The sequence below is a fragment of the Hemicordylus capensis genome, chromosome 2, assembly GCF_027244095.1.
Source record: "Hemicordylus capensis ecotype Gifberg chromosome 2, rHemCap1.1.pri, whole genome shotgun sequence".
Classification (NCBI taxonomy): Eukaryota; Metazoa; Chordata; class Lepidosauria; order Squamata; family Cordylidae; genus Hemicordylus; species Hemicordylus capensis.
In genome coordinates, this window is record NC_069658.1 from 36,331,649 (window position 1) to 36,358,778 (window position 27,130).

Sequence of the window (27,130 nt, forward strand, 5' to 3'; positions counted from 1 at the left end):
GTAAGAAGGAAGTTGGAAGGGAAAGTCAGGAGGGTCAAATCATTCCAGAAAGCATGGAACTTATCTTGCCCTTTCTTTTTTAACATCTATATGAAGCTGCTGGGCCAGGTCATTTGCCAGTTTGGGATGAGATTCCATCAATACTCAGTTCATAGCGGCCATGATGACTATGGGCCTATCCCAAGTGGTTTCTGGACCAAAGCATGATGCAGATCACACGCTCAACTTGGTCTTTTGCTCTGATCAGGGTGGTGTTCCGTGGGTGGGGGACCCTGTTATCTCCCCACTGCCATGGACGGATCACCATCTGGTTAAGGTGAGACTTGCAGCCACAACCCACCTCTGTAGGGGTGAAGGAGCCATTAGGTTGGTCCGCCCGAGAAGGTTATTGGATCCAATAGGATTCCAAGAAGCCTTGGAAGGGTTTCCAGTTGGCTCTGCAAGTGATTCTGTTGATGCTCTGGTGAAAACATGGAATAATGAACTTACTAGAGCGGTAGACACAATCACACTTAAGCATCCTTTCTGACCTGCTATAAAGTCTTTCCCATGGTATTCAGATGAACTGCGGAAACTGAAGTGGCGAGGCAGACGACTAGAGTGCAAGTGGAGGGAGTCTCGGCATGAATCTGATAGTTTGCAACACAGAGCTCATTTGAGGATCTATGCTCTGGCAGTGCAGATAGCAAAGAAGCGATGATTCTCTGCCCGCATTGCTTCTGCAAATTCACGTCCAGCTGAGTTGTCTAGGGTTGTGAGGGGGCTAGTTCATGCCCCCTCTGCCTTGAATTTGAATCTGGAACCATCTGTCACTCGCTGGGATAGGTTTAACAACTTTTTTGCAGACAAGATATCTTGTATTCGCGCTGAACTAGACTCCACAGTTACTGCAGAGTGGACAAACTGCTTCGGACTGCACGCCCTACCACCTGCTCTCTTGACACTTGCCCAACTTGGCTTATTTCATCTGATAGTTATATTATCAGAGAGGGTCTGGTAAATATAATAAATGCTTCTCAGAGGGAGGGCAGGATGCCTCCTTGTCTCAAGGACGTTATTATTAGACATTATTTGAAGAAACCTGCATTGGATCCCTTGGAGTTAGCTAATTACAGACTTGTCTCTAATCTTCCTTGGTTGGGCAAGATGATTGAGCGAGTGGTTGCTTCTCAGCTCCAGGCAGGTTTGGATGACACAGATTGTTTAGATCCTTTCCAGGCTGGCTTTCGGGTGGGCTATGGGGTTGAGACTGCCTTGGTCGGCCTGATGGATGATCTCCAATTGGAGATCGACAGAGGGAGTGTGACTCTGCTGATATTTTGGATCTCTTGGCAGCTTTCGATACCATTTTTTTTTCATTTTTAAAATTTTATTAGTTTTACAATATCTTAACTGTAGTTTACTTTATTTACCCTGTAGCTTACTTTATTTCCTTTCCATTATCTATTTTAGTTTGCTATTTTTTTCTTCTCTTATACTTTTTATTCGATTTTCAAAACACAAAAGGACGAACACAAATGATACAAATACCCATAAACACACACAAAGACTTCCATCTCATCATTGGAACAAGTGTTGTTAACAATAACCGGATCTTGCCTATAGATTAAACATTACAGTATCTCCCCAGTAATTCATATAAAAAACAACTTTAGGGTGTTTTAAAGACATTTGTTATTAGCCCTCAAAGGCTTGACAAAAATCCATTTTGTGATGTATTTTTAAATAGACAAGAAGAGGGTCCCATTCTTTTTAAAATTTATTTCTTAGTAGTGATGTTAATTTTGCCATTTCTGCCAATTCTAGTACTTTAAGAATCCAATCCTCTTTAGACAGGCATTGACTGTCTTTCCATTTGCGCGCAAATGTCAGTCTTGCTACCGCAGTTAAGCACATGAAGAGGGTCCAATATTTCCTTGGTAAAGCATGGTTATCAATACCTAATAGTATTGATTCTGGACTCTTAGGAAAAGTCATTTTGAATACTTTTAAAAGTTTGTTATATATTAAGTCCCAATAACCTCTCGATTTATTGCATGTCCACCATAAATGTATATAAGAACCCTCTTCTTTCTTACATTTCCAACATTTATTTGACATATTCTTGTAGATTACGGCCAACTTTTTGGGCGTAAGATGCCATCTGTACATCATTTTCAAAATATTTTCCTTTAAATTAGAGCAAGCAGTGAATTTTATATCTTTTATCCAAAGTTTTCCCCATTTTTTTATTTTAGTTTGCTATTTTTAATGTTACCTTCTTTACATGGCATTGTACACTGCCTGGAGTCTTTGGAGTGGGCGGTATATTAAATGCTTCAAATAAATAAATAAACAAACAAACTGTCTTGAAAAGCTAAAAATTAACAAATCGCCAGGGCCAGATGGCATCCACCCAAGAGTTTCAAATGTGAAATTGCCGATCTCCTAGCAAAAATATATAACTTGTCCCTACAATCAAGTTCTGTACCAGTGGACTGGAAAGTAGCCAATGTGACTCCAATTTTCAAGAAGGGATCCAGGAAATTACAGGCTGGTCAGCTTAACTTTTGTGCTGGGTAAATTGATGGAACTGACAAAATGGTTAAGCATATAGAAGAACAGGCCTTGTTGAAAGGAGAACCAGCATGGCTTGGTTCTCCTTCAAGGGAGAAATGAGGGAAAGTCTTGCCTGGAGTTCTTTGAGAGTGTTGACAGGTATGATAAAATTCCCCACCAAAGGCTCTTGAGTAAACTTAGCAGTCATGGAATAAGAGGACAGGTTCATGTGTGTATTGGTAACTGGTTGAAGGACAGGAAACAGAGGGTAGGAATAAATGGACAGTTTTCACAATGGAGGTAGGTAGAAAGTGGGGTCCTACAGGGATCGGTACTGGGACCAGTGTTCTTTAACTTGTTCATAAATGATCTAGAAGTTGGGGTGACCAGCGAAGTGGCCAAATTTGCAGATGACACTAAACTATTTAGGGTAGTGAAATCTACAATGCATTGTGAGGAACTCCAAAAAGATCTCTCCAAACTAGGGGACTGGGTGACAAAATGGCAAATGTGGTTCAGTGTAAGCAAGTGTAAAGTGATGCACATTGGGGCAAAAAACCACCAACTTTACATATATGCTGATGGGATCTGACCTGTCGGTGACTGACCAGGAGAGAGATCTTGGGGTTGTGGTGGACAGCTCATTGAAAGTGTTGTCTCAGTGCACAGCAGCTGTGAAAAAAGCTAATTCCATGCTAGGAATCATCAGGAGGGGGACTGAAAATAAAAATGCTAATATTATAATGCCCTTATACAAATCTATGATGCGGCCACATCTGGAGTACTGTGTACAGCTTTGGTCATGGTATTTTAAGAAGGATATTGTAGAACTGGAAAAGGTACAGAAGAGGGCAACCAAAATGATCAGGGGCCTGGAACACCTTCCTTATGAGCTTAGGCTACAGCATCGAAGGCTCTTTAGTTTGGTAAAGAGGCAACTAAGGGGAGACATGATCGAAGTGTATAAAATTATGCATGGAGTGGAGAGGACAGACAGTGAGAAATTTTTCTCCCTCTCTCACAACACTGGAACCAGGGGTCACCCCATGAAACTTAAGGTTGGGATATTTAGGACCGACAAGCAGAAGTACTTTTTCACACAGCACATAATTAATATATGGAATTCCTTGCCATGGGATGTGGTGATGGCCACCAGCTTGTTCATGTTCATTTCACTTCCTCGAAATGAACATTATCCAGCAGCGACGGCTGCCTGGAAATGAGCTCAGGAGTGCTGCCTGAAATTTTTTTGGGGGGTGGGTGGGGGTGCCTTGGGGTGGGGTTGGGGGTGAGGGGGGAGAACCCCTAACTAATTGCTCGTCCAGGAAACTGCCAGTGAATAATATACTGGTTCATGACTCCAAAAACATTGAGAAACCCTGCTCTAATCGTCTACTTGCTGCGTCAGCTCCTGTAGTTCATTCAAATACCATGGAGATCTCTTTAAAGCAAATTGGAGAGGGCGTTTAGGAGCGAATGTGCCTACTGCTCTAGTGAGTTCATTATTCCATGTTTGCACCAGAGCATCAACTGAATCACTAGCAGAGCCAACACTGAATCCTTCCAAAGCTCCTTGGAATCCTATTGGATCAAATCTTTTGGGTCACACTTCCCCAAAAGAAACAGGTACGCAGTCTGGGAGTACTTCTGGATCCACACCTTTCCCTGGTATCTCAGGTTGAGGCGGTGGCCAGAGGGGCTTTCTGTCAGCTTCGGCTTATACGCCAGCTGCATCCGTTTCTTGAGACGAATGACCTCAAAACAGTGGTATATATGCTGGTAACCTCCAGACTTGACTTCTGCAATGCACTCTATGTGGGGCTGCCTTGGTGCGTAGTCCGGAAACTCCAGTTGATACAGAATGCGGCGGCCAGGTTGGTCTCTGGGTTATCTCGGAGAGACTACATTACTCCTTTGCTAATAGAACTACACTGGCTGCCAATAGGTTTCCGGACTCCACTGGGCAGCAGGGTGATCGGTACACCACCAGAAGTCCTCATCTAACCCTGGTCCCTAGACTTAGGTACACACATTCAATATAGGCCAAATCCCTGACAGGGATCCTGGTAAGGGAGATGGTGTTCTTATCGATCACAGCCACCCCACCTCCCTGCCCACATCCTCTCACCTGCTCCACCATGGAGTAACCCTCTGGGAGAAGCTGGGACCAAACCAGACCACTAGTCCCTCCTGACCATGTCTCTGTGATACATACCAGGTCATGCCAGGTCATCTCTTTCATCCATAATCAAGTCAAGGACTACATCAGATTTGTTTTGAACCAGCCTGGCATTGCAGTGTAATAAGGTGAGGTTCTGTGAGTGGTTGGCATTGCTCCCCAAGGTGGTAGGAGAGGTGGTAGGCCAGTTGTGAATGATTCCCAGATCACCTAAAGGTAATTTGTTACAGGTAAGCAACTCCCCCCCCCACACACACACACTCTGTCATTTGCAGCACTACTCCTTTCTGCAGTTAAGCAGGAGTTTTTGCAGCTAACATGAATTTCTGCTTTGGGGGTTTTTGTGAGGCAATTGGGGACCTTTCAGGCTTAAAGGAATGGCATAAGTTCTGCACTAGATTGTATTAACATATAAGTGAAATTTGTATCTTGTTAGGAGAAACTGTGAATGCCAGTGTTCTACAATACCAACTTAAGTCTTTGCAATCCAACACCATGTACACAGTTCACGTTATGGCAAGCACCTCTGCTGGTGGGAAAAATGGAACCAGTATCACTTTCAACACTCATATGTTTAGTAAGTTAGTACAAATATCCTTTCTGTTTATGGGCCATTTTAAAAGTACGTTGAATTGAGCTTCAGGAAATGCTGTCTAAATCTCTTTCACAGTGCTGGAACACAGTGAAATCCATAGTATCTTAACTCTGACGATGAAAATAGATTTATAGTTGATGTATGCTATATTTCCAAAGAGTTTACTTTTTTAATATTTTACATATAACAATGCTTTTACAACATAACAATGTTTTTATAGAAAAACAATGCTTTTGCAACATAACAATGCTTTTAATTTATTCCCAGCTTGGCAGAGCCAGGCCTGAATGCAACTGAATGGGCAGAGCACCAAGCAGAGAGCTCTTTTTTGGTGATTTATATGTGAATTTCCAGGGCCCTGATATCAGTCTCCCCAATTGTTCCTTTACCGATAGCCATTGATGTAATTCTGTATATGCATAGGAAAAATGAAGAGAGCAAATGCAAGCAAGTCATCTGATAGAACTTGAAGTTGCATCTTCCACATCCTAATGTGTTCTTACATCCCTTGTTCATTCTTATTGAGCACTCTGACCGATAAGTGATAGAATCTAGTGTCTGCACTTCTGTGATGAGCATTTAGTTACGTAAACTATGTTGTGAACTTTTTTGTGGAAAGGTGGTGTAGAAATTTCTTATTCATAATCCTGAGCCATCCAGTAGCCATTTCATTTAAAAATATTTTTGAATTGACAATTTCTTATTAATTTATTTATCAAGCAATCATCTGAGATAGTACAGGACAGTCTCGTGCTGCAGTATATGGTGCCCAGTCTCCAAGGAATAGGAAAATATTCCACATGACACTGAGTTTTTTTTTCTACATTTGCACTTCTGGAGTGTTAGAAACACAAAATGAGGGAGGCAGCACTTCATAAAGCACAGCATAAAGGTGCACAAAACATTTCACATTTCACGCAGCTTTCACTGGTTTCATTCTTGGTTTAGCTCAAGAATTTTCAATTGTAGGAAAAACTATGCAAATTGACTTGTTATTTTAGCTCATAGATGCAGTAACAACAACATGTTAAAGCATCTTAAAGACTAACATATTTGAAACTTATTATTGAATTAGTCTCACTGATTGCAGTTGGATTTATTCATATTAGAATTGGGGCCCCTTATGTCAGTGAGGTATGTTGACATTTTGATATTATATCTTCTCCTCTCTTCTGCAGGTACAATAGACATGGTTCTTATGAACACGGTCATTGGATTGTTCATACTGTTTCTATTAATTATGGGGTTACTGTGGGCTCTGAAAAGACATGCGTGAGTAAATGTTTTACATAAATTATTTTACATGGGTGAAAATAAGGCATCTTTTCTTATGAAAGATGTAAAATAAAAGATCCTTGCTTGCTAAATTCTTATACTGCTATGCACCCAAAGAATGAACCAAAGGAAAGACAGAGCTCTTTGCAGAACTGAGAATTCTTATGACTGAATGAAATTATTAAAAATTGTCCTAAAGAGAGAGGGTTTCATTTGACTTATTGAAATGTCAACAAATACTTGTCCTAGAGGGCTGAATGTTTTTTGTTTTGTTTCTGGCAGGTTAAAAAGACTTTGCTGGCCTAAAATACCACATCCTACACTATCGGGTTGTTCTGACTTGTCTGAGGTAATTATTGTTTGCTGCAAAAATCTGTGAGAAATTTTATGTTTTAAAATAGTTTTAGATTGGTTGCGATAGCCTAAGATTTTCCATGATAATAATACAGATATGGAGCCTGACTGTGAGCCATATCTATGAGACCTCGGCATGGCAGGAAGCTCACTCACAGTCTCTTGAGACTCTGTGGTCTCAAGGCACCTTTGAGAGTGTAGAAATAGTGAGCTATGAACCCAGTTCATAATGGGCTGTGAACCTATCTCAAATAGGGGGGATAATGCTTCCTGCCTTACGAGTGTGTTTAATGGTTATACATGTGAAAGGCTTTGAATGCTTAATGCATTATAAAAATGCTAGGTGTTGTTGTTGCCTTTTTTTCTGGATAGGCCATGGTGGCTTTAGGCTAACAGTAGACTAAATATATTGAGAGGCTGTTGACCATCTGACAGGATCTATGTCTCTTAGAATAAATAATAATAATATAAGCTTTATTGTTAGCTGCCCCATAACAAACTCTTCTCTGGGTGGCTCACAACACAGCATTGAATCATGAAATTAAAAACACATCGCACATGAAAGCATAACAGACCAAAAGGGAAAAAACAAAATACCATACAAAGCAATTTATAAACTCTTTTCAAATCAGTTAAAAACTCAGTTCTCTTAGAATACGTACAACCCTATTGTACAGCCCTTGTTCCAAAACTGAGTACTCTTGAACCCAGGTAGAGGGGGCGATGGGAGTGTGGGGCTAGCCCCACACATCTCAGTTCGTTCCCTGTCTGAAGGAGTCAATTTTGAATGCCCAGAGTTCTATATTAGGGGTTCCCAACCTGCGGTACTCCAGATGTTGCTGAACTACAACTCAGTAAATAGTGGAGTACCACAGGATGGGAGCCCCTATTCTAAATTATGCGGGTTTCTGGGTCCAAGTACTGCCCTCCTCAGACAAATGCTAGACCCCAAGAGAGCAGGTGTATGGAGCAGGTGTGTTGCCGGTGTACTTCTGTTCCCTCTCTACCCCAGTCCAGCATACCTAATTCTGGAATTCCTGAAAAGGGCTAATAGCTTACATATTGCACAGGGCCCTGCCGATGGAAGAGTGGGGCACATGCACTGGCTCCGTGTGATTCCAAACTGCTGCTACCGAGCTTGCAGAGCCTCTGTGACTCCTAAGAATTGTATTACCACAATACTCACTGCAATATTGGGAATAATAATATCACCACAGTTGGTGACGCCACCTAATGGCGCAGTGGGGAAATGACTTGGCTAGCAAGCCAGAGGTTGGCAGTTCGAATCTCCGCTGGTATGTTTCGCAGACTATGGGAAACGCCTATATTGGGTAGCAGCAATATAGGAAGATGCTGAAAGGCATCATCTCATACTGCATGGGAGGTGGCAATGCATTCTACCAAAGACAACCCCCCATGGCTCTGTGGTCGCCAGGAGTCAACACTGACTCGACGGCACAGAGGCTCTGTAAGTTTGGTAGCAGTAAGGATGTGGTTTGGAATTGCACAAAGCTAGCATGTGCATCTCACTTTCCCCATCAGCAGGGCACTGCACAGTATGTGTGCCACTATATGAAAGAGATTGTGGAGTTTGATTTGCGTAATATTTTTTGTTGTTTTGCATATTTATCACCAGCCAATAGAGTCTTCACTTATCATGCTGAGAGTATACTGCAGTACAAAGAAAGTGTGAAAAGTGCTTTTATTTGCAGGTTCACTGATAAGGAATAATTAGAAATATTTTCCTTTCACATGTATATAGAATGGTAGAAACTTGTTCAAATGAAACAAAGCAAAGATTCAGTTTAACTTGTCATTTGTGAAGAACCAAGAGAACTTTGCTTTATTCCTGCATATGAGACACATGACTGTTTCCTTCTTGTCCCTCAACAGAAAATGTTTTTGAGAGAACCACCAGCGGAGACTGACATAGTACCTCCTGACCGCATCAGTGTTTTGGAAACAGATGCTCATTGTGAGAAGGAAGTTCTGTTATCAAATTCTGAAAATTGCTTCAAAGAGGCAAACGATACTGCAAGAGAGATGCCTGAGAGGCATGAGATGATGTTCAGTACAGACCATGAAGACAGCATGCCTGTTGCACAGACATCATCCTATGTAGAGCAAGATTTGAGAAATCAACCAATTTGTGCAAAAGTGTGCTCTGAAGATCATGACAATGAGGAACTTCAAGTTCAGACAAGTTTGGAAGGGAAAACTATATGCAACCCATATTTGAAAAGCCTGGTCCCCACAAGGGCATTCCTTGCTTGTGAGAACTCGTCAGACCAAGAAACAAAAACCCAGGCTGATCTTGCCCCTGGGTGGCCAAAGCAATTTGGACAACCTTATGTGGCAGTGGATATATTTGAAAAGCTCTCAAAGCATTCATGAATGGTAGAATAATTAAAATATCCTTGTTCAGAATGATTTCAAGAAGCATTCTACTCTTGTTGACCAACTGCCTCAGCCTAGAGAGCGTTACTGCTTCTTCATTCAAAAGCTGTGACCACTGAAGTTGATTTTTAAAACTGCACATCCTTTCAACTATTGTTGAATGCAACTATTTAAATGCAACTATTTAATGCATTTTCTGATAACGTTTGCTAATCATTAGCAAAAAAGAAAAAGTAATTTGCACTACTGTACAAGGGCATTATGTTCCAAATTATCTACACAAGAGTTGAATGATCGGAGCTGGAGTTGATGCAGACCTCTCTCTCAAACTAAGAGCAATGACCAGCCGAAGGTGGAACAAAGTGGATTGTGAAGATTCAAAATGCAGAACAAAAGAGGGGACTGTCATGGGCTGGGGGCACACAGTTATTCTGAATGTTCTGCCCTGTACCCCACTTGTTTATCTGATCCCTAAATGATTAAAAATTTCATGATGACAGACTATACCGTCATATGAAAGGCAGTATTGAAATTGAACAATAAATAAAATAAAAAATAAATTATGCTGCCACCACCTGACTGTTCCAGGCTGCAAGAATGCCTTATTAAAAGAAAAAACTTAATATTTCTCTGCATATCGAGTCCGGTAAGCATGGATCTAAAGTATGATATGGAGCAGGCGACATGGAAAGTTAAAGCATATGTGACTTTTTCATGGCATTAAAAGGCAGAAAATATTCCCAAAGTAGCCAAAGACTTGAAAGTAGGAAAAATTCAAGATTTCTTAAGCAACAAGGAGGAAAGAACTGAAAAACTAACCATGCTCCGTGTCCATTCCATTTTTCAGAATTTTGAGGGGTGCTTTCAAACAAATGCATACAATATGAAAACTAAGGGGGTACAGTACATACATGAGAGCTTTCCTGCCTCAGCGAAGGAGATTTGAACCAGTCCTGACTCTACAAGCCAAGTAAATGTAGGTTATTCTGCTACTAGCTCATTTGCCCCTCTGGGAGTTAATCACACTTGGCTTCAGGCTTTGAGATAAATGTTGAGCGATACAGCTGATCACTTCTCACAACTATTCTCAACACCTTCTACATGTCTGTCTTTTTATACAGTGCCTGCTGCAGTGTTGGTACAGTAGTAGGTGTGTCTGATACAGCCACCAAATAAGCTACTAGTGATTGAACTGGTGAAACCAAACACTTGTAATAATCATCAATGAACTTTACAAAGACGAAGAATACTTTTAAAGTTTACTTTTTGGTCTTACCCCCAAATCTGCCCAAACAGGTCCTGATGAGGATGTGCTTGGATTCATTTCGCCACCCTCCCAAAGGAAGCAATTGACAATGTCAAACCTTAACCATCTTTTTGAAACTTTGCACAAGGTGGCAGCTGGTCAAGCTGGTGGCACCAGGTGTACAGGCTGCAAGTATTCTGCAAGAAAACAGGCACCTTTCCTCCCACATGCAGCCTTGTCCAGCTCAAAAGATCCATGTGTTCTTCTTGGATTGCAACAGTAACAATAGCAGTGTTTATATGCCTTACAAATACAACACTAGTGATATATGCATGCATTTCACCATCTCCCTCAATTACTGTGTTTACCCGAATCCAAGATTAGTGCCCTCCCCCAAGTTTTTTGATATTAGAAATCGGGAGGTCGTCTTAAATTCCTTTTGAGTAAATGCAGGTATAACCTGTATTTAACCTGCTTTTTAAGGGGGCCGTCTTAAATTCAGAGTCATCTTCGATTCAGGTAAATACAGTAGCTTCTAGAAAGAAAATGGAGGAGTTGAACAACTAGCGTTCTTGCAGCCCTTTAGTGAAATGTTCTCGAAATTGTTAAGACTTAGCAGCCACAGCAAATGTTTTCATCCAGAAAATTGTATATGTGGTGAATTGTATATGTAATAAATTGTATATGCCAAAAAGCTTAATACAGTTCTATAGAATAAAGTTTGTTCCAGTGGACAAATCTTTAGATCTGAGACTTCAAGTGCCAGTTCAGCCACAGATCCACTAGCACTAACTCAAGTCCCCATTTATCAAACAGGAATAAGTGAACTCACAGATTTGTTATGAGGCCAAACCGTGAAGACTGTAAAACACTTTGCATATTAAAATATACATACACTCTACTGATATCCTTTTAGAACAGCTTTTAGAAAGCATGTTAAATCGTGGCTTTTTACCCAGGCTTTTATATGATTGTCTCTGCTGCTGCTCTTTGTACTCTGTATTGCTTTTATGCTTGTGTTTTAAATTTTTAATCAGATTTGTTTTATATTTTTAGCTTAATATTTTAATTGTGTCTTTTTTCCAATCTTGTTTTTAAATTTTGCTGTAAACTACCTTGGAGGGATTGTTTTAATGAAAGGCAGTATATAGATTTAACAATAAATAAAATAAAATATTTTATTTTATTTTAAATAAATATGCTGTTTACATTTGCAAATTTCCAGACAGTTGTCCAGAAAATTAGTAAGTCAAGTAGTGACTGTTGGCAATTAATACATTATTCCAACCTGAACTACTCTAAAGAAAACTATTAAAGCATTAAACAGTTTGCTAAAATTCTAGACTGAGTGAACTATTTTTTCGGGAAAGGAATAGGACATGGAACTGACTCATTAAAGGAAAGTAAATATAGCTAGTGCCCTTTGCGTATACAATAAATATTTTGTTTTATGAATAGAACACTTCTGAGAATAATGTGACTGGACCAAGACATTAATGGTTGTGGGAAAATCCCCCATTTTATTAATTGATCTCACTTTGCCTGAGCATCCTGCTCACCCTTCAGCTCCATCCTTGCTACTAAATCATCAATTGTTTACTCTACTTTTTCTGTTGACTTTATTATTTTTCTAGAATTGCTCCAGGCCGAGGTCACATTTATTTATTTAAAATATTTATACCCCATCCCTCCAGTGCAATACTGCCAGGGAGGCTCGCAAAATTAGTAAAAATTTGATAAAACCATATAATACAATATAACATTAATAAAAATTAAGTAAACCAAATCTAAACTTGGTTTCATGTTTAAATTTGGTTTTAGCCGTTTACTTAATTTTTTTAAAGTTGGAAAGTTAAAACGTTAAACCCACCAGATATAACCTGCAAATAAAACATTAAACTGACTCTCGCAAAAGATGGATTTTAAATTTTGAGAGGGAGTGTGATGAGGCTGTTCTGGGAGGATGTTCCAAAGATGAGCGGCCACAACCAAAAGTTGTCCCCAAAAGCTGACACAAATAGTGGATTTTTAAAATCCCAGATATAAATCAGACTACACACAATTTGCGCTGTGAAAATTCCAAATTGTGTGTGAACTGCTTCCTGATAACTCACAGGGACCAAGGTAAATCTGGCCGATAGGTGAATGTAACCCCTCGATTCTGGGGGAGATGGGAGTTAAAGGGCTTTAAAAGCCATGTGTGAAAAACTGAGACCTTCTGCATGCAAAGCAGATGCCATGCCATTGAATGACAAGCCCAAGTTCTCTGCTTTCCACTAAAGCCACTGTCCTCTGACCAATACTGAAAGTACATTGGGATATTTTAATGTGAGCTGGTGTTTCCCAAACTGGCCAAATTCCCACTTGCTCTCTGGCTCAAAAGTGGAGATACATTTCACTCATAGGTCTTCAAAGGGTCATATTTCTTGGTCAGCTTCCAGAGCAATAGGCCATTTATCTATTGTCTCCCCACCCCTGCTTTACCTGGGGCTCAGACAGAACTGCTTTCTGGGTTTGTGTGTCTGTTCACTCCGATGTGGACCATATTAGAGAATCTTGCTGTGTCCTTTCACCCTTGTTGAGCCAGATGTTGCTACCCGTATCTTGTTGCGGAGAGAAAATTGGTGCAGCAAAGGCTACCATGCTTCCACAGGCACAGAGTGATGGCTAGAACCCCTGTAGCTCTATTCTGACATTATGTTCAACACATATAATCTGTGTTTAGTGTATGCATGTACAGATCTGAATGTATGTACAACTAACAGGTGGAGGTTGAATGCATGCACAGGAGTACGCTTCCGTTCTGTTCCTTCCATGTGTGGGGGCCTGTACTCCGGTTCACACTTTTTAAAAGAATGCATGTATAGTCATTCACACAAAAGTGTACTTGTGTACAGACACCTGAACACAAGCATGACATAATGTCAGAATAGGGCTTCTGAAATAGTTTTTCAAGGCAGCCTGCAACATCTCATGTGGCACAGTAAGTGCCATATTTACACGACTAGAAGATGTCTCTGAAGTTAAGATAACGCCCCCACCCCTGAGTTTCTAACATCAAAGAATGGGGGGGGGAAACTAGTCTTGAATTTAGGTAAATAGAGTAATGTGTTCCAGTGATTATTGTGCTAATACATGCGTCTTGTAAAAATAAGAAGAGGGTAGGGAGACCAGTTATAGGGTACTAATTCGTCTTTACTGCCATTACATACACTTAGCCTGAAGACAAAGCTGGCAAATACTGATAAAATAAAGATAGTTTCTTTTAATGGGTTCTTTCATCATTTGTAGAGTAGCTATAAAAGCAACATACATGTACATTGTTTGGTAAGGTAAAGGAAGACATTGAAACGTTACAAATACAAATGTCAGCAGTATAGTTTTCAAAACGTGTCCATAACATTTATTTATTTGTTTATTGAATTTATATACTGGTGTAAACATGCACCTTTACAGAGATTACAGGTATCTAGCATCTCTATACAAGAAAAGCCACGGGTTTGTCTACACTCCCAGTTGGCTGCACGGTAGTGCTTGGCCAAACTGACTATCATCTGACCTACAGCCACTTTCCAGGAAAAACTATCTGGGAATTAGCCAGGCATCACTGAAAGCTGTGTTTCCATAGCAGCGTGCTTTTGTTGCTGAGAGGGGGAGGATGGAGGGAGATCACTAAATTGTAACACAACACAAATTGTGTTGAGACAAATACAGAAAGACCTGTAATGGGCCTCCTTTGTGCTTCCCTGACTTGACTTTGCATATTCTGGCTGGCAAAAAGGAGATAAAATCCACAATAACTAGGGAGGAAGTGGAAGGTGTCTCCTAGGCCAGACCCTTGGCCAAATCTTACTTTTCAAAGTAACTGTTTCCTTGGGGGCTGGGATCGCTGTTTGGACCACTGGTAGGGAGAACCTGTTTTCATGCTCTTAGCACTAGACATTTATCTATTAAAACAAATCTCAGGTATGGAACAATTCTAGTGGCACTGAAGTAACCTCTCAATAAAGAGGTAGTTTGGGGAGAAGCAAGCAATACCCTATAATATTGCAGCCTATTTGGCACAGAATACTGCACACCACCTGCAAAGACAGAGAGGTTCTAATTTAGCAGCACTAGCTACTCAGATACAAAGATAGTGCCTGTAGTGAGTAGCTATGAATGGCTGAAGCAAGCAGACGTGCAATCAAACCCTGAATAAGGCTTAAGCATTTTGCTTAGTGATAGATGCATAGTTTTGAAGTGATAAAGTAACAAAGTATATGACTTTTAATTGGGCTGGATGGATATCTATAAAGGTGGGGGCGCTGCCTACACAGAAGTATATGAAGAAGAGGAAAACGTCAGTCACAAAAACAGTGGTCAACATTCTCTGCAGTCTAACCTCAGTTTTAGGAAACTGCCAGGGCTGTTATGAGCACAGAAGGCATCCCCAGAGCTGTTGGAGTTCTCCTAAAAATAATGTGTGAGCAAGTACCCACATACTGTTTTAAAGAGATATGTAGCAGCTTTCTACCACCAAGGTTAGACTGCACAAAATGTTGGCCACTGTGCAGTATAACTGGCAACATACTCTTTGGATACAGTGATATGATATGAAGCAGCCAATGGAAGACACAAGCACTGTTCAAGATTGTTTTGGTGTCACGAATCAGCATTTCATATAGTCAAGTGGGAAATTTAGCCTATGTCTCGAGATTAGAAATGCAAACTAACAGCAAAGAGAAGTGCCATAATTTAAAGAGAAACTTCCACAATCTACTGTTTTCCTTAACTTAATGTGACAAATAGGGAAAAAACCTGAGAGCTACCTTACAAGTACAGAATGTTAGCAAGATTAGGTTAAACACAAAATGTGCAATTGAACCAACAATTTTAGAAAGGCCTTACAGGTTTTAGTGAGGGACAAACTCACAGCAACTCATTTGAGATTAGTCTGCCATTTCTAATTTACTGCATGATTGTTTCCAAACCTTTTGTCTGGCAACCGACCCACAGGATTCCTGCAGCCCACTAGTAGGTACTTACCCATTTTTTGGTCATCATTGATTGGCCCTTTGGCTAACTTTCTAGTATGTGAGGAACCTACTAGTTTACATCTCTGGCTTTTATAGAAGTTATAATTTAAAATAAACTTTGCTATGTAAGCACAACAATAATGCCACAGCACTATCCTGTGCAGGTTTACTCTGAAGTCCCAGATTTCAATGGGACATTTCCCCTAAGAAGCGTGCCTAGGATTGCCGCTTCAGATTTTGAATTGACCCTCCCCCTTAAATTCTAAGTATGGCACAAAGAAGTGCCAAGACAGAATTAACGTTCTGCCTCATATTGCATAGAGACTCTTTAAGAGGGAACTGGATACTTAGGTTCCCAGGCAAGGAGCACATGAGAATTCTAAGTTTTGAATTACACATGAGCCCTATTCAGACATTGCATTGTATGAGTGTATAGGCATCTGAATGAAGGCACGTATTTTTTGTGGGAATGACTGTACCTGTGTTCATTTTGAAACTGGGTACAGGCCCCTCAAATGCAAGGTACAGATAGGAAGTGTACTACTGTTCTTGAGTTCAACATAATCTGTGAAGAACTGTATCTGTATCTGTGTACACATCCTTACCTTTGTAGACTGCCCACTCATTTTATGCGTGTTCAATGTCTGAATAAGACGGCTACAGATAGGAAGATGTAGTCTAGTCACACAGATAAATCAGTTCGAAAAGGCTGAACAAGAACTTTCAGCCAATGCACCTGAATGAAACTCGCCACTGCAGATTTGTTTAAATAAAACAGAAAATAGATGTTGGTTAGCTTTAGTTTGCTTCAAAGTAATTTGGAAAGTAAAGTTTGATTTTTAAAGCAAATCATGTGTGCTAATATTTTCTACATTTCCTGAATTAGAAGTGCTTGAGAAAAACTCTGGCCAGATCTGTGTAAGAAGGGCTTTGGACAGTACCACAAAGGTTGAAGCTATTCACATGTGCAGGCAAAACTGGGCTAAAGGAGCCCAGTCCAGTTTTGCCTGCATGTGTGCAGTGCCGGGATCGGGCCCCATCTAGGTGGCGCCTCAGCACCAAACCCGCCTAAGCAGCCACCTTCCAAAATGAGGTTAGGAGAGTGAGCGCTCTCCTAACCCCATTTCCGTGATCATCTGCCAGGTGTGGCTGCTTGCAGCCACAGCTGGCAGACTGAGATCTCAGGGATAGGAGGAAGGCTCCCCATAATGCACTTGCACAGTGCATTATTGGAACTCCGGGGGGCCAGGGTGATACATCCCAGCACCCTGGCCCTCCGAGTTACTGGCAGTAGCCGGTAGTTGTCTGAGCGGGCGATCCACCCGTCAAAGAGGACACCATTGCTTGTCTACGGGGAGGTAAGCTCTTTAGGGCTTCTTCCCGGCTAACCCTCTTCTCTTGCCCTTTCTCATTGCTCGTGAGAAAGGGCTCATTATCTTGATGTGACAGATGATTATAGCATTATATTGGATACTGATACTCGTGATACTAAATTTATCTGGGGAAATGTTTACTTCTTGGAAGCAAGGCTTGAGGCTTTTCACTGTGGTAAATAGTCAGGTTAAAAAGTGAAGAAAATAGGAAGTTTTATAATATACCAAGATAATTCCCCCCAAAAGGAAATAGCCTGGTCTTTTACATAGCGAGCCTTCCCCTGTACACTATGGGTGCAATTCATCCCAGTCCTGCAAATGAGAACTTAATTTTGCCAGGGTCTATGCAGGACAAGTTCTTAGCAATTGTCCTGCATAGACCCTGGCAAAATTCTTAGCAATTAGATTTTTATGTCCTTAACTATGAATAGTCAAAAAGACCCCTGAGAGGAAAAGGCAAATTTGAAGGGTTGCTTTGAGAAGACAAGCTCACAAATGCATTACATACTAAATGGCAAGCTCAGCAATCATTACACATCTAGAACACTGTATGAAACATTACTATGACACATGCAAGTAGGATTAAGGAGCCTCAGTAGCAGCTGGATAGTAAGTAAATCACAATATGAAAGAAATTTAACAAGGTTATGACAGAAGTCACCATTCTCTATGAGCAAAAGGACACAGCAGCAACTGAAATAGTTTGGTAGATGAAAGCCTCTGAAGATGTTCAAAGGGTATACAGGTATCCCCTCTGACATGACAGCATGACTGACCAACCAGGGTTCTACACAGCCACCAATGATAATTGGGCAACAGGCTCAGGAAGCAATAACGACTATACTTTCAAGCTACAAATCACACATCATTAAAGCTGCTGTAGAATCAAATTACCCTTTATTTCTCTTTGAACAGTTGTAGTGTTTCTGAACTTCAGAATCTGCTTATTAATGCATTGTATAAAGTGAAACAGATGGATTCAGTCAATTTATAGGAAGGAAGCCAAGTGACCTGGATGATTCCGTGATAAACATAAAATGAGCTTTCAAGGGATATTTTAATGAGGTTGGACACATACACCATACAAGATGTTAAGGCTTTCTGGTTCTTCATAGTCCTTCAGGAACCTCCACAGCTCTGTGGTTTTCTTGAGGGCTTTCCCTAGGCATCCATAATGTCAGGTAATGGTGGCAGAGAAGCAGGCTTTCCCCCTGAATCTATGTTTGCCTATAACTGTATTATACAATATTCATCTAAATATGTTTACTTCACTGGCGCCTAAGCTGGTGAAAAGTAAAAACAAAAGATGTGTCCATATATGAATTTAAATATCAAAAGGACAGATAATTAAAAACCTTTTAAAGTCAAAACATTTTAAACTTCAGTTCATGGGGCTCAGATCAGAAGATAGGCAGGACATGAAAAACTGCGAGTTGCACCAGTGCCGATTAAGCATTTTGACACAATTATTTTAATTAGATAGTATTCCATACCCTTACCACACCTTCTCCCCCCCACAACTCCTCCCCCTAGGAGGGAGAGTGTAAAAAATGGGAGGGGGACGGAGTCTTCTAGTCAGTAAAATGTGGGAATATGTGAGATGCCTAATACTTGGGTTTAACTTTAAGCCACTGGGGCAGAAGTTTTGGTCTCTGGATGATTTTTAAGGGCAGTTATTCAAGATAAAATACTGCCTTTTGAAAAACAAATACCCTATCTTAAAGAACAGAGAGCATTCATAATATAATAGTCTGATCTCTTCATAATCTAATGGTAAGGAGGTATTCACAGTCAGTCACCATCGTTATGCTTTTGAGGGTAGTCTTTAATTCTACATTAAAATGAACCAAGATACCACAGGACAAAACCTGAAAGGCAACAGATTTATCTGATGAAGATGTAGTGCTTAAAGGAATATTCCAATAAAACTGAGAAGGCAGTCAGAGGTTTCCAGCCAAAATTCTCAAACTCATGTTGTAACAGATATTCTCCCAAGAGCGACTCTGAATAGTTCATCCGAAGCAAAAATGTAAAAGACACAATAGTTTAACTTATCAGACTCAATGATGTTAACAAGTTTTACTGGAGGCCTAAATGAAAAGCAGTCTCTCCTCATTGGGGCATATAACCACCCTGCCTTACAGTCTGTGGTAGATAACATTTTGGCATCTCTTCTTCTGTCACTGTATCTATGCGCATGGTTTCATTCCGCAGAGCGGGCCCCTTAGGGCTGGGATAGAAAGCACCCAAGGCAACTCCCTGTTCCCCCCTCTCTGGCCCAGAGCCACAAGTTTCTGGGGCCTGAAGTCCAGCTACATCTTCCTCGTTTATTGGAGAAATCTGCTTTATTCTTTCCAGATGAGACTCATCCATGGCAGTTTCCTCTGGATTACAATTCTGTTTGAAATAGTGATGCTTTGGTGTTGAGTTGTCAGTTCCCAAAACTTGTGGGTCTTCTGGCCTCTCTTCCAAGTCCAGCAGGGGTTGAGTAGACTCGGATCTAGAAAAGACCTGCACTGAAGGTGTTTGGTCTCGGTAGCCATTGGGCACTACAGTTGAATACTGTACAGTACTTGAAGTGTTTTGTGCAGGTTCACCTTCGTCACTATCAGAAACACTTTGTCGAGGAGAAGACATGCAGGAGGACCCTCCTATTCCACTACTGTGTCCCTCAGAGGCATTTTTCTCCTTTTTAAGCAAGTCAAAAGGCTTCAAGTCCTGTTCCGAAAAGGACTTCTTGTCATCAGCTTCTATTTCTACCACACTGACATCAGTAAAGCTCCCTTCTGGATATATCTGCTCTTTGGAATTAAAATGCTAAAAAGAAACACAAGGGGGGAAAGGTTATGGCTATGTTATGATGTCCCATGCACTCAGCACTCATTACTTCAGGGAATTCTCACTTCTTGAGTGGAGAGAGTTAATGCAGGGTCAACTGTCTTTCAGCATTACCCCTATTCTACCCAAATCTGGATTTTTAAAAAACATGCTATCTCACATTTAGTTTTCACCCCAGAGCTTCTGCCATATGTGTATTATTTATGAACATCTGAAAAAAATTTTTCCTCTCAGACATATTTTTATTTATTTATTGTTAAATTTATATACCGCCTTTCATTAAAACAATCCCAAGGCGGTTTACAGCAAAATTTAAAAACAAGATGGTAAGAAAGACACAATTAAAATATTAAGTGAAAAATATTAAACAAATCTGATTAAAAATTTAAAACAAAAGCATAAAAGCAATACAGAGTACAAAGAGCAGCAGCAGAGAATCAAATAAATGCCTGGGCAAAAAGCCAAGATTTTACACACACTCTCTCTCTCTCGCTCGCTAATATATTACATATATAATGTTTCATTCTCTCTTATAGTTAGGGTTGCTTTAAACACGTTTAGATTTTAAGATGTTTTTTAAAATGAGAAATATTATATGCCAATGTTACTCATATTTTCACATTTGATTCAAGTCTTTGACGTTTTAGTTTACTGAGACCAAGTACCAACATAAGCACATCTAACAATTCTTGCCTCCCTACAGTGCTGAATTCCCAAATGAGGTGCTCACTGGGTGTTTATTTCACTTTTACCTTTAGTCTAAACCTCACGTGGAATTTGGTTTTAGTGGTGAGTCAAAAGAATTTAAGCATTCCCCTAAAGCAGTAGTCTTTTATTACTTCTCATGTAGGAAGAATTAACTCTGGCACAGAACTTAAGATTCTTGGTCTAAGTCACAACTCATAGCCAGGTCTCTATGGGTTCCATCCAAAGTGTTCATAGCACAAGGAAGAAGTTCTGCTCATGTAAAGATGAGGGACGATTTCACTGATCCCACTTTTCTTGCTGCCTCCCACAGGGGGATCGCAGAGGGAAGGGGAGAAGCAATAATCACTGTTTGCCCTTGTGCAATGGAACTGCTTCTCCTTGTTCTACAAGCACATAGGATATAAATGTTTGTATTCAGATGATATGGAGTTAGATTTGAAATGCTCTTAAGGTATGAAATTATTACTTTCTATTCTGTGCTTGTAGTACAGGACACAAGTTTTCCTCTTGCAACAACAGCTGCCAATTTCTTGGGCAACTTGCAGGATCTCTATGCAGCTCTGGAGACTCAGTTCTGTGGCTATAATGTTATTAAAATGAAACTGAATTAATGCAGGTCTACAGTATCAATCAGGAGCCATACAGTTCCAGAACTGCTGGGTTAGAAAGTCTGATTTATCTGTGAAGGTATAATTTACTCTCATTTCTTGTGACCAGGATATCTATCCCTATCTGCAATAAGACTTCTCACTTCACATGCTAGAGAAAACTGAATTTCTAGCCAGTTTGACCCCTTTCTCCTTCATTCATTACTGTGCTTTTGAGAGTGAACTCATACTCCTGTACTACTTTCATACTGGTAGAAAAATAGTTCAGAATTGTTTTTACCTTAGATGGTGTTTGTGGTGACCACTGAGCAATTACACTCTTTGAAGGATCAGGCACATTTGGCCAGATGTGCTTCTTGATGCTGGTAAAGGATTGAGAAGGACAAATGATTGCATTGCCATCATGTGAACCTACCGAGAAGTCTCTTCATCTCTCATATTTATAGGATGCTGATATTACATTTTAAGATTTGGGGGGGGGGGGGGATAGATTCAAACACAGACACAACAATTACACTGTCCTGATGCTCAATATGTCAGCTGTTATCCAATTCCTGTTTTGGGGTCACACCATGCAGATAAAAAGGGGCTGCAAGTTCTCCAGACCTGCTGGTGGATCTGGAAAGCTATTGCCAGCCCCCTCAGCTGTGGCTGAACGAAGGAAGCAAGGAGAGGTTTCCCTTGGGCTGTGCTCACGTCTCTCGCTCATCTCAACAGCACCAGCACCATGGAGGAGAGGCGAGATAAGGCACCACTGCTGGTGAAGTGGGAAGGGGGCAAAGACTCAATGTCTCTCTATATGCAGCGTGCCTGGGGTACTGAACTCCTTTCATGAGCTCTGCAACAGATTCTTCTTCCCTCCATCTCTGGTCATGGTTAAGGGCAAGTATTAGTAGAATAACTAAGACAAGATACAGAAGGACATAATCCACTTGTGGAATTCTCTGCCACGAGATGTGGTGACAGCCAACAAGCTGGATGGTTTTAAGACGGGTTTGGATAACTTCATGGAGGAGAGGTCTATCATCAGCTTCTAGTTGGAGGGCTACAGACCACCTCCAGCCTGAAGGGCAGGATGCCTCTGAGTCTCAGTTGCAGGGGAGTAAGAGCAGGAGTGAGGCTATGCCCTCAACTCCTGCCTGTGGCTTCCAGTGACATCTGGGGGGCCACTGTGTGAAACAGGATGCTGGACTAGATGGGCCTTGGGCCTGATCCAGCAGGGCTGTTCTTATGTTCTTAAGGGCAGTGAGAAGAAGGAAATTTATGAAAGTACTACCCTTTTAAATTAAAGATAAAATATTTGGGGTTATCATGTCATGTCCATGCTTAAATTCACTGTTCATATACAGTGGTAGGCCGCATATAGGAGTACCTAGGAAAATGTTACAGTTTAAAAGAAGTACAGTAATAGGAAACAAATAATACGACTATGAATATGCGAACACAATGGATATTGATATACTGCTTTTCAACAAAAGTTTCCAAAGTGGTTCACATAGATATAAATAAAAGCATAAATAAAATGGCATGTCCATAATGAGACAGGCCTATAGCTTCAGCTTGCATCCTCAGTGGTTTGCTACTTCTTTCCTGAGGAAATGGCAACAAGCACTAATGTTTTAATAAGTACCCAATGTTAGAATCTAACAGAGCAATTAAGAGCGCCACAAGTGTCCTTAAGAGTGCTGAATCACCTCATCAGCACTGTAACAGTTCTCACAAGATTTCAATGGCAGCAAGATACTTTTGAGTTGCCGCCTGGCTTTACAGAGTAGAAACTGCCACTCTAGAGTCAGGTCTCTACGTGAGGAACATATATAAAAGAGTGGGGAAAGTGTTGTTTCTAAAGGAACTGCATTACCTACCATATTTACACAAATACAAGACTACTCTGAAATTAAGATGAGCCTCTTGAAAAAAAGAGAGCTTAAATACAGATTATACCTATACTTAAGAGGACTCTGAATCTAAGATGACCCCCTGATTTCTAACATCAAAGAACTTGGGGAAAAACCTAGTCTTGGATGCAGGTAAATACAGTACAACCTATGACCACAACTACTGTGCCAATAAATAAGAGCATGGATGTTATTCACCAAATCCTTTCCCCCCTACTTAATGATGTCAGGATTCTGGCCTGGTATTTGGGGCAAACCTCTAGGCCATGTGCGATTCAATGTCACCTTGAGATCTTTGCCCAATGCCAGCTCCAGAGCTACATACCACGTTTAACAGCATATTCTGATAAGGATACTTACACATCTTGTTTGTTGAAGCAAAATAATACAGTCAGGAGAGTAATTAGGAGGAATGCCAGACATACAGGGACAACTATTGCTTCAATTTCTCCATCCCCTAAAAATAAGCATAAAAGAGCAGTTAGCACTTCTTTTTCAAAAGTTAGTGGAGAATGGTATGGTTTCAAAACATAAAACAAAGAACCCAATTATGACAGCAGGATAAGGCAGCTCCTGCAAAAACTGGCCACCTCTTTAAGTGACAAAGAATAGCAAAAATGTAATGAAACATTAAGCATCTTGAATAGAGAAGATGCAAACTTGAATTGCAGAAGTGACATAATCATAACATCTCATGATGTGATCATTCTGGTGTAGGGTTGTTTTTTTAAAATAGAATTTTAATTTTCAAAATAAAAATAGATAAAGGAGAGATACAACAGCAGTGTTCAAAAATATCAAGCAATAAAAATTTTAAAAAAGGAAAAGAAACAGCAACCTCTTCCCACACTTTTCACCGCCCATAGTTTGATAACTAAATAAACAACCTAACATTTCATAATTACAGATAAAAAAAGCCAGTTATATTGAGTAAAAAAGAATCATTTCTATAAAAATGCCAAGTTAACAAATGGAATATCCTTTTCTGCAATGTTTTATGCTATTTTTACCTTGTATACACAAAAGAACATAAAACTGAATAAAAAGGCAACCTAACATTCCATAATTACAGATAAGAATGATAAAAAAACAACAGCAAGCAGTTCTATTGAGTAAAAAAAGGAGTCATTTCTATAAAAAAGCCAAGTTAACAAACGGCAAAACACCCCTTTCTGCAGTATTTTATGCCGTGTTTACCTTGTGTACACAGAAGATCATAAACCAAATCCCAACATTGGGAACAAATGGAGACCTTTGTTGGATGTTGTAATTTATAAAAGGCTCCCAAACAGATATAAATGACTCAGAAGAGAGACCCTTCTTGTAAACTGAGATTTTTGAAATTGATGCATAATCCCATAGGTTCAAAAACCAGTCATTTAGAGAGGGAATCACAGGTACCCACCAGTTTGTGGTGAATATAATCTTTGCTGCAGTAATCATATATAGGAATAACTCATTAAGTTTAGGAGAAATGTAAGATTTAGTCATACTGAGAAGAAATATTTCTGGGGGAAAAGGAAGCTTAACCTCTAAGATTTGTTTGATTTTCTCATGAATTTGCTTCCAGAACAGTTGAGCTTTATCACAGCTCCACCACATATGATAAAATGAACCAGGATGCTGGTTACATTTCCAGCAATTCTTCGAGATAGAATCATCTATTTTGTTAATTGTCAAAGGAGTTATATACCATCTAAATAACATCTTATACCAGTTTTCTCTTAAGTTGTTACTCAGGGTAAATTTAATGTTCTTCTTCCACTGATATTCCCATTCAGACATGTCGATCGACCTGTTAAAATTCTGCATCCATTTTATCATGCATTCTTTAATCTGCTCAGTCTCTGTATCATATCTCAGTAACAATTTGTATATTCTACCTAACAGATGATCCGTATTTCGAGTAATGAGATCCTCATAGTCAGTTAATTCTCTGAGCTTACCACCCTGTATCTGCAACTCCTTCCGTACTATCGAACTGATCTGGACATGTTGAAACCAAGATGAAAAAAGCAGCGGTTGTTCAAAAGATTTACTTTGGGCAAGGCATTGGATGAAACTATGCAGAGTATATGACTGCTCTCTCAAAGATTTATACTTGTACGAAGATTCCTTTTCATAGAAATACACATTCAAGATTGAGGTCAAAGGTGATAGCCTTGGACATTATTTTTTGATATTTATCCCAGACGTATAAAAGACTTTGACTAATGGCATGATATTGTATCTCCGAATCTGTTCTTGAGCTTGTAATCCACAAATAGTTATGCAGTCCTCTAGAAAGACCAGAGCTTTCCATTCCAGTAAGATAACCGTAGGGGGATATAATCCATTCTGAAATCCAAGTCAAACAACTGGCATGATAATAGAGTTTCAAGTTTGGAACACCTAGTCCACCTCTTTCTGTTACATCTTGCATAACCTTAAATCGTATTCTGGTTTTTTAAAAAATAATTCCAGATAAATGAATTAAGCTGACTCTGCCATTTATTCAGTATCCTATCTTCTATCTTTATAGGGATCATTTGAAAAAGAAAATTCATCTTGGGCAGTACATTCATTTTTATCACCGAAATCCGCCCGAGCCAAGAAAGAGTCAGCTTTTTCCATCTGTCCAGATCAGCCGTGATAGATTTCCAGATTTGCATATAATTATTTTTAAACAGGTCTTTATTATTCTTAGTGAGATTTATTCCCAGGTATTTTATTGGCTTCTTTTTTGTTTGTATTCCTAAAACCTTAGTGAAATTTTCCATTTCCTCTTCCGTAAGGTTCCAAGTCAAAATCTGTGTTTTATCCCTGTTAATCTTGTAACCGGAAACCAGACTGTACTGATGTATCTGTGTCAACAGTGTGTCAAGAGGATCTGCTAACTGTGTTACAGTAAGGAGTACATCATCTGTATACAATTTTATTTTATGTTCTAGGTCACTGATATTAACACCCCGGATCTGTTGCTCCTGTCGAATTTTAACTGCCAGGGGTTCAAGAGCGAGTATAAACAAAAGTGGGGAGAGCGGGCATCCTTGTCTAGTTCCTTTGTTAATATAACACTTTTGGGATAATAACCCATTAACTATTATTTTTGCTGACTGTTGTTGGTATACACTGCAAATCCAGGATAGAAAATTAGAGCCACAGTTCATTTTTTCTAAAACTGAAAACAGGAAAGGCCATTCCAAATTATCAAAGGCTTTTTTGGCATCTAGGAAGAGCATAGCTGCTTTTGTACCTGTTGCAGTTATTTTATCGATTGCATTCAAAACGAATCTTGTGTTATTTCATAAGCCGTTTCGGGATAAAACCGGTCTGGTCTGAGTGGATTACCTCAGACAGAAAACCTCAGTCTCGCAGCAAGGATGGATGTAAAAATTTTGTAATCCACATTCAGAAGAGATATTGGCCGATATGATTAAGGCCGGGTTGGATCTTTCCCGTCTTTGTAGATTAAGGAAATGAATGCTTCTTGCCAAGAAACAGGTAAAGCGTAGTGGGATAATATTGCATTCATTACTTCTGTTAAACGGCCAATAAGTTTTTCTTGGAACTTTTTATAATACAGTGGAGATAGGCCATCAGGTCCTGGCGAATTATTTTTGAGGTTTGTTATTGCCGCTTTAGTTTCCTCCATAGATATGGGTTTATTAAGACAGCTCTTATGTTCTTCCGAAAAAGGCTTTATTTGTTTATTTTCTAAAAATTGTCTTATTCTTTGTGGGTCTTTCTTATCTTCTTTGTAGAGTTTAGAGTAGTATTCCACGAACTGTTTGGACATTGCATCATTAGTCATAACAAATTCACTGCCATTCCAAATCGACGTTATTGTTCTCTTTTCCTGTTCCTTTCTCAGCTGATAGGCTAATAATTTATCAGGTTTATTGCCTTTTTCAAAGTATTTTTGTTTCAAATAGGTCATATTCCTAAATATCTCTTTAGATTCTATAAGATCCATTTGTTTTCGGAGTTCTCTAATATTTTGCCAAATATCCTGAAAGTGGTTGATCTTATGGAGAGTTTCTAAACGACTCAGTTCCTTAAGTATACGGTCCCTTTGCATTTATAGATCCTTCTTCCTTTTGGATGATTCCGAGATAAAGATC

The 27,130-nt window shown here is 39.8% G+C and overlaps 2 protein-coding genes across 5 annotated transcripts in view; one reads left to right on the forward strand and one right to left on the reverse strand.

Annotated features, from left to right (window-relative positions):
- Positions 1-11,770, forward strand: part of IL31RA (interleukin 31 receptor A) — a 72,032-nt gene extending 60,262 nt beyond the window's left edge. For all 3 annotated transcript variants that reach the window (XM_053303587.1, XM_053303588.1, XM_053303586.1), the window contains 4 exons: positions 5,154-5,294; positions 6,491-6,584; positions 6,870-6,936; positions 8,835-11,770. In XM_053303587.1, the coding sequence (XP_053159562.1) occupies positions 5,154-5,294; positions 6,491-6,584; positions 6,870-6,936; positions 8,835-9,335 (803 nt within the window). In that variant the 3' untranslated portion in view covers positions 9,336-11,770. The remainder of the gene's footprint in view (positions 1-5,153; positions 5,295-6,490; positions 6,585-6,869; positions 6,937-8,834) is intronic.
- Positions 11,771-13,829: 2,059 nt separating this feature from the next.
- Positions 13,830-27,130, reverse strand: part of IL6ST (interleukin 6 cytokine family signal transducer) — a 71,148-nt gene continuing 57,847 nt past the window's right edge. For both annotated transcript variants that reach the window (XM_053295940.1, XM_053295941.1), the window contains 3 exons: positions 23,388-23,484; positions 21,410-21,491; positions 13,830-19,792 (listed from right to left, as the gene is read on the reverse strand). In XM_053295940.1, the coding sequence (XP_053151915.1) occupies positions 19,088-19,792; positions 21,410-21,491; positions 23,388-23,484 (884 nt within the window). In that variant the 3' untranslated portion in view covers positions 13,830-19,087. The remainder of the gene's footprint in view (positions 19,793-21,409; positions 21,492-23,387; positions 23,485-27,130) is intronic.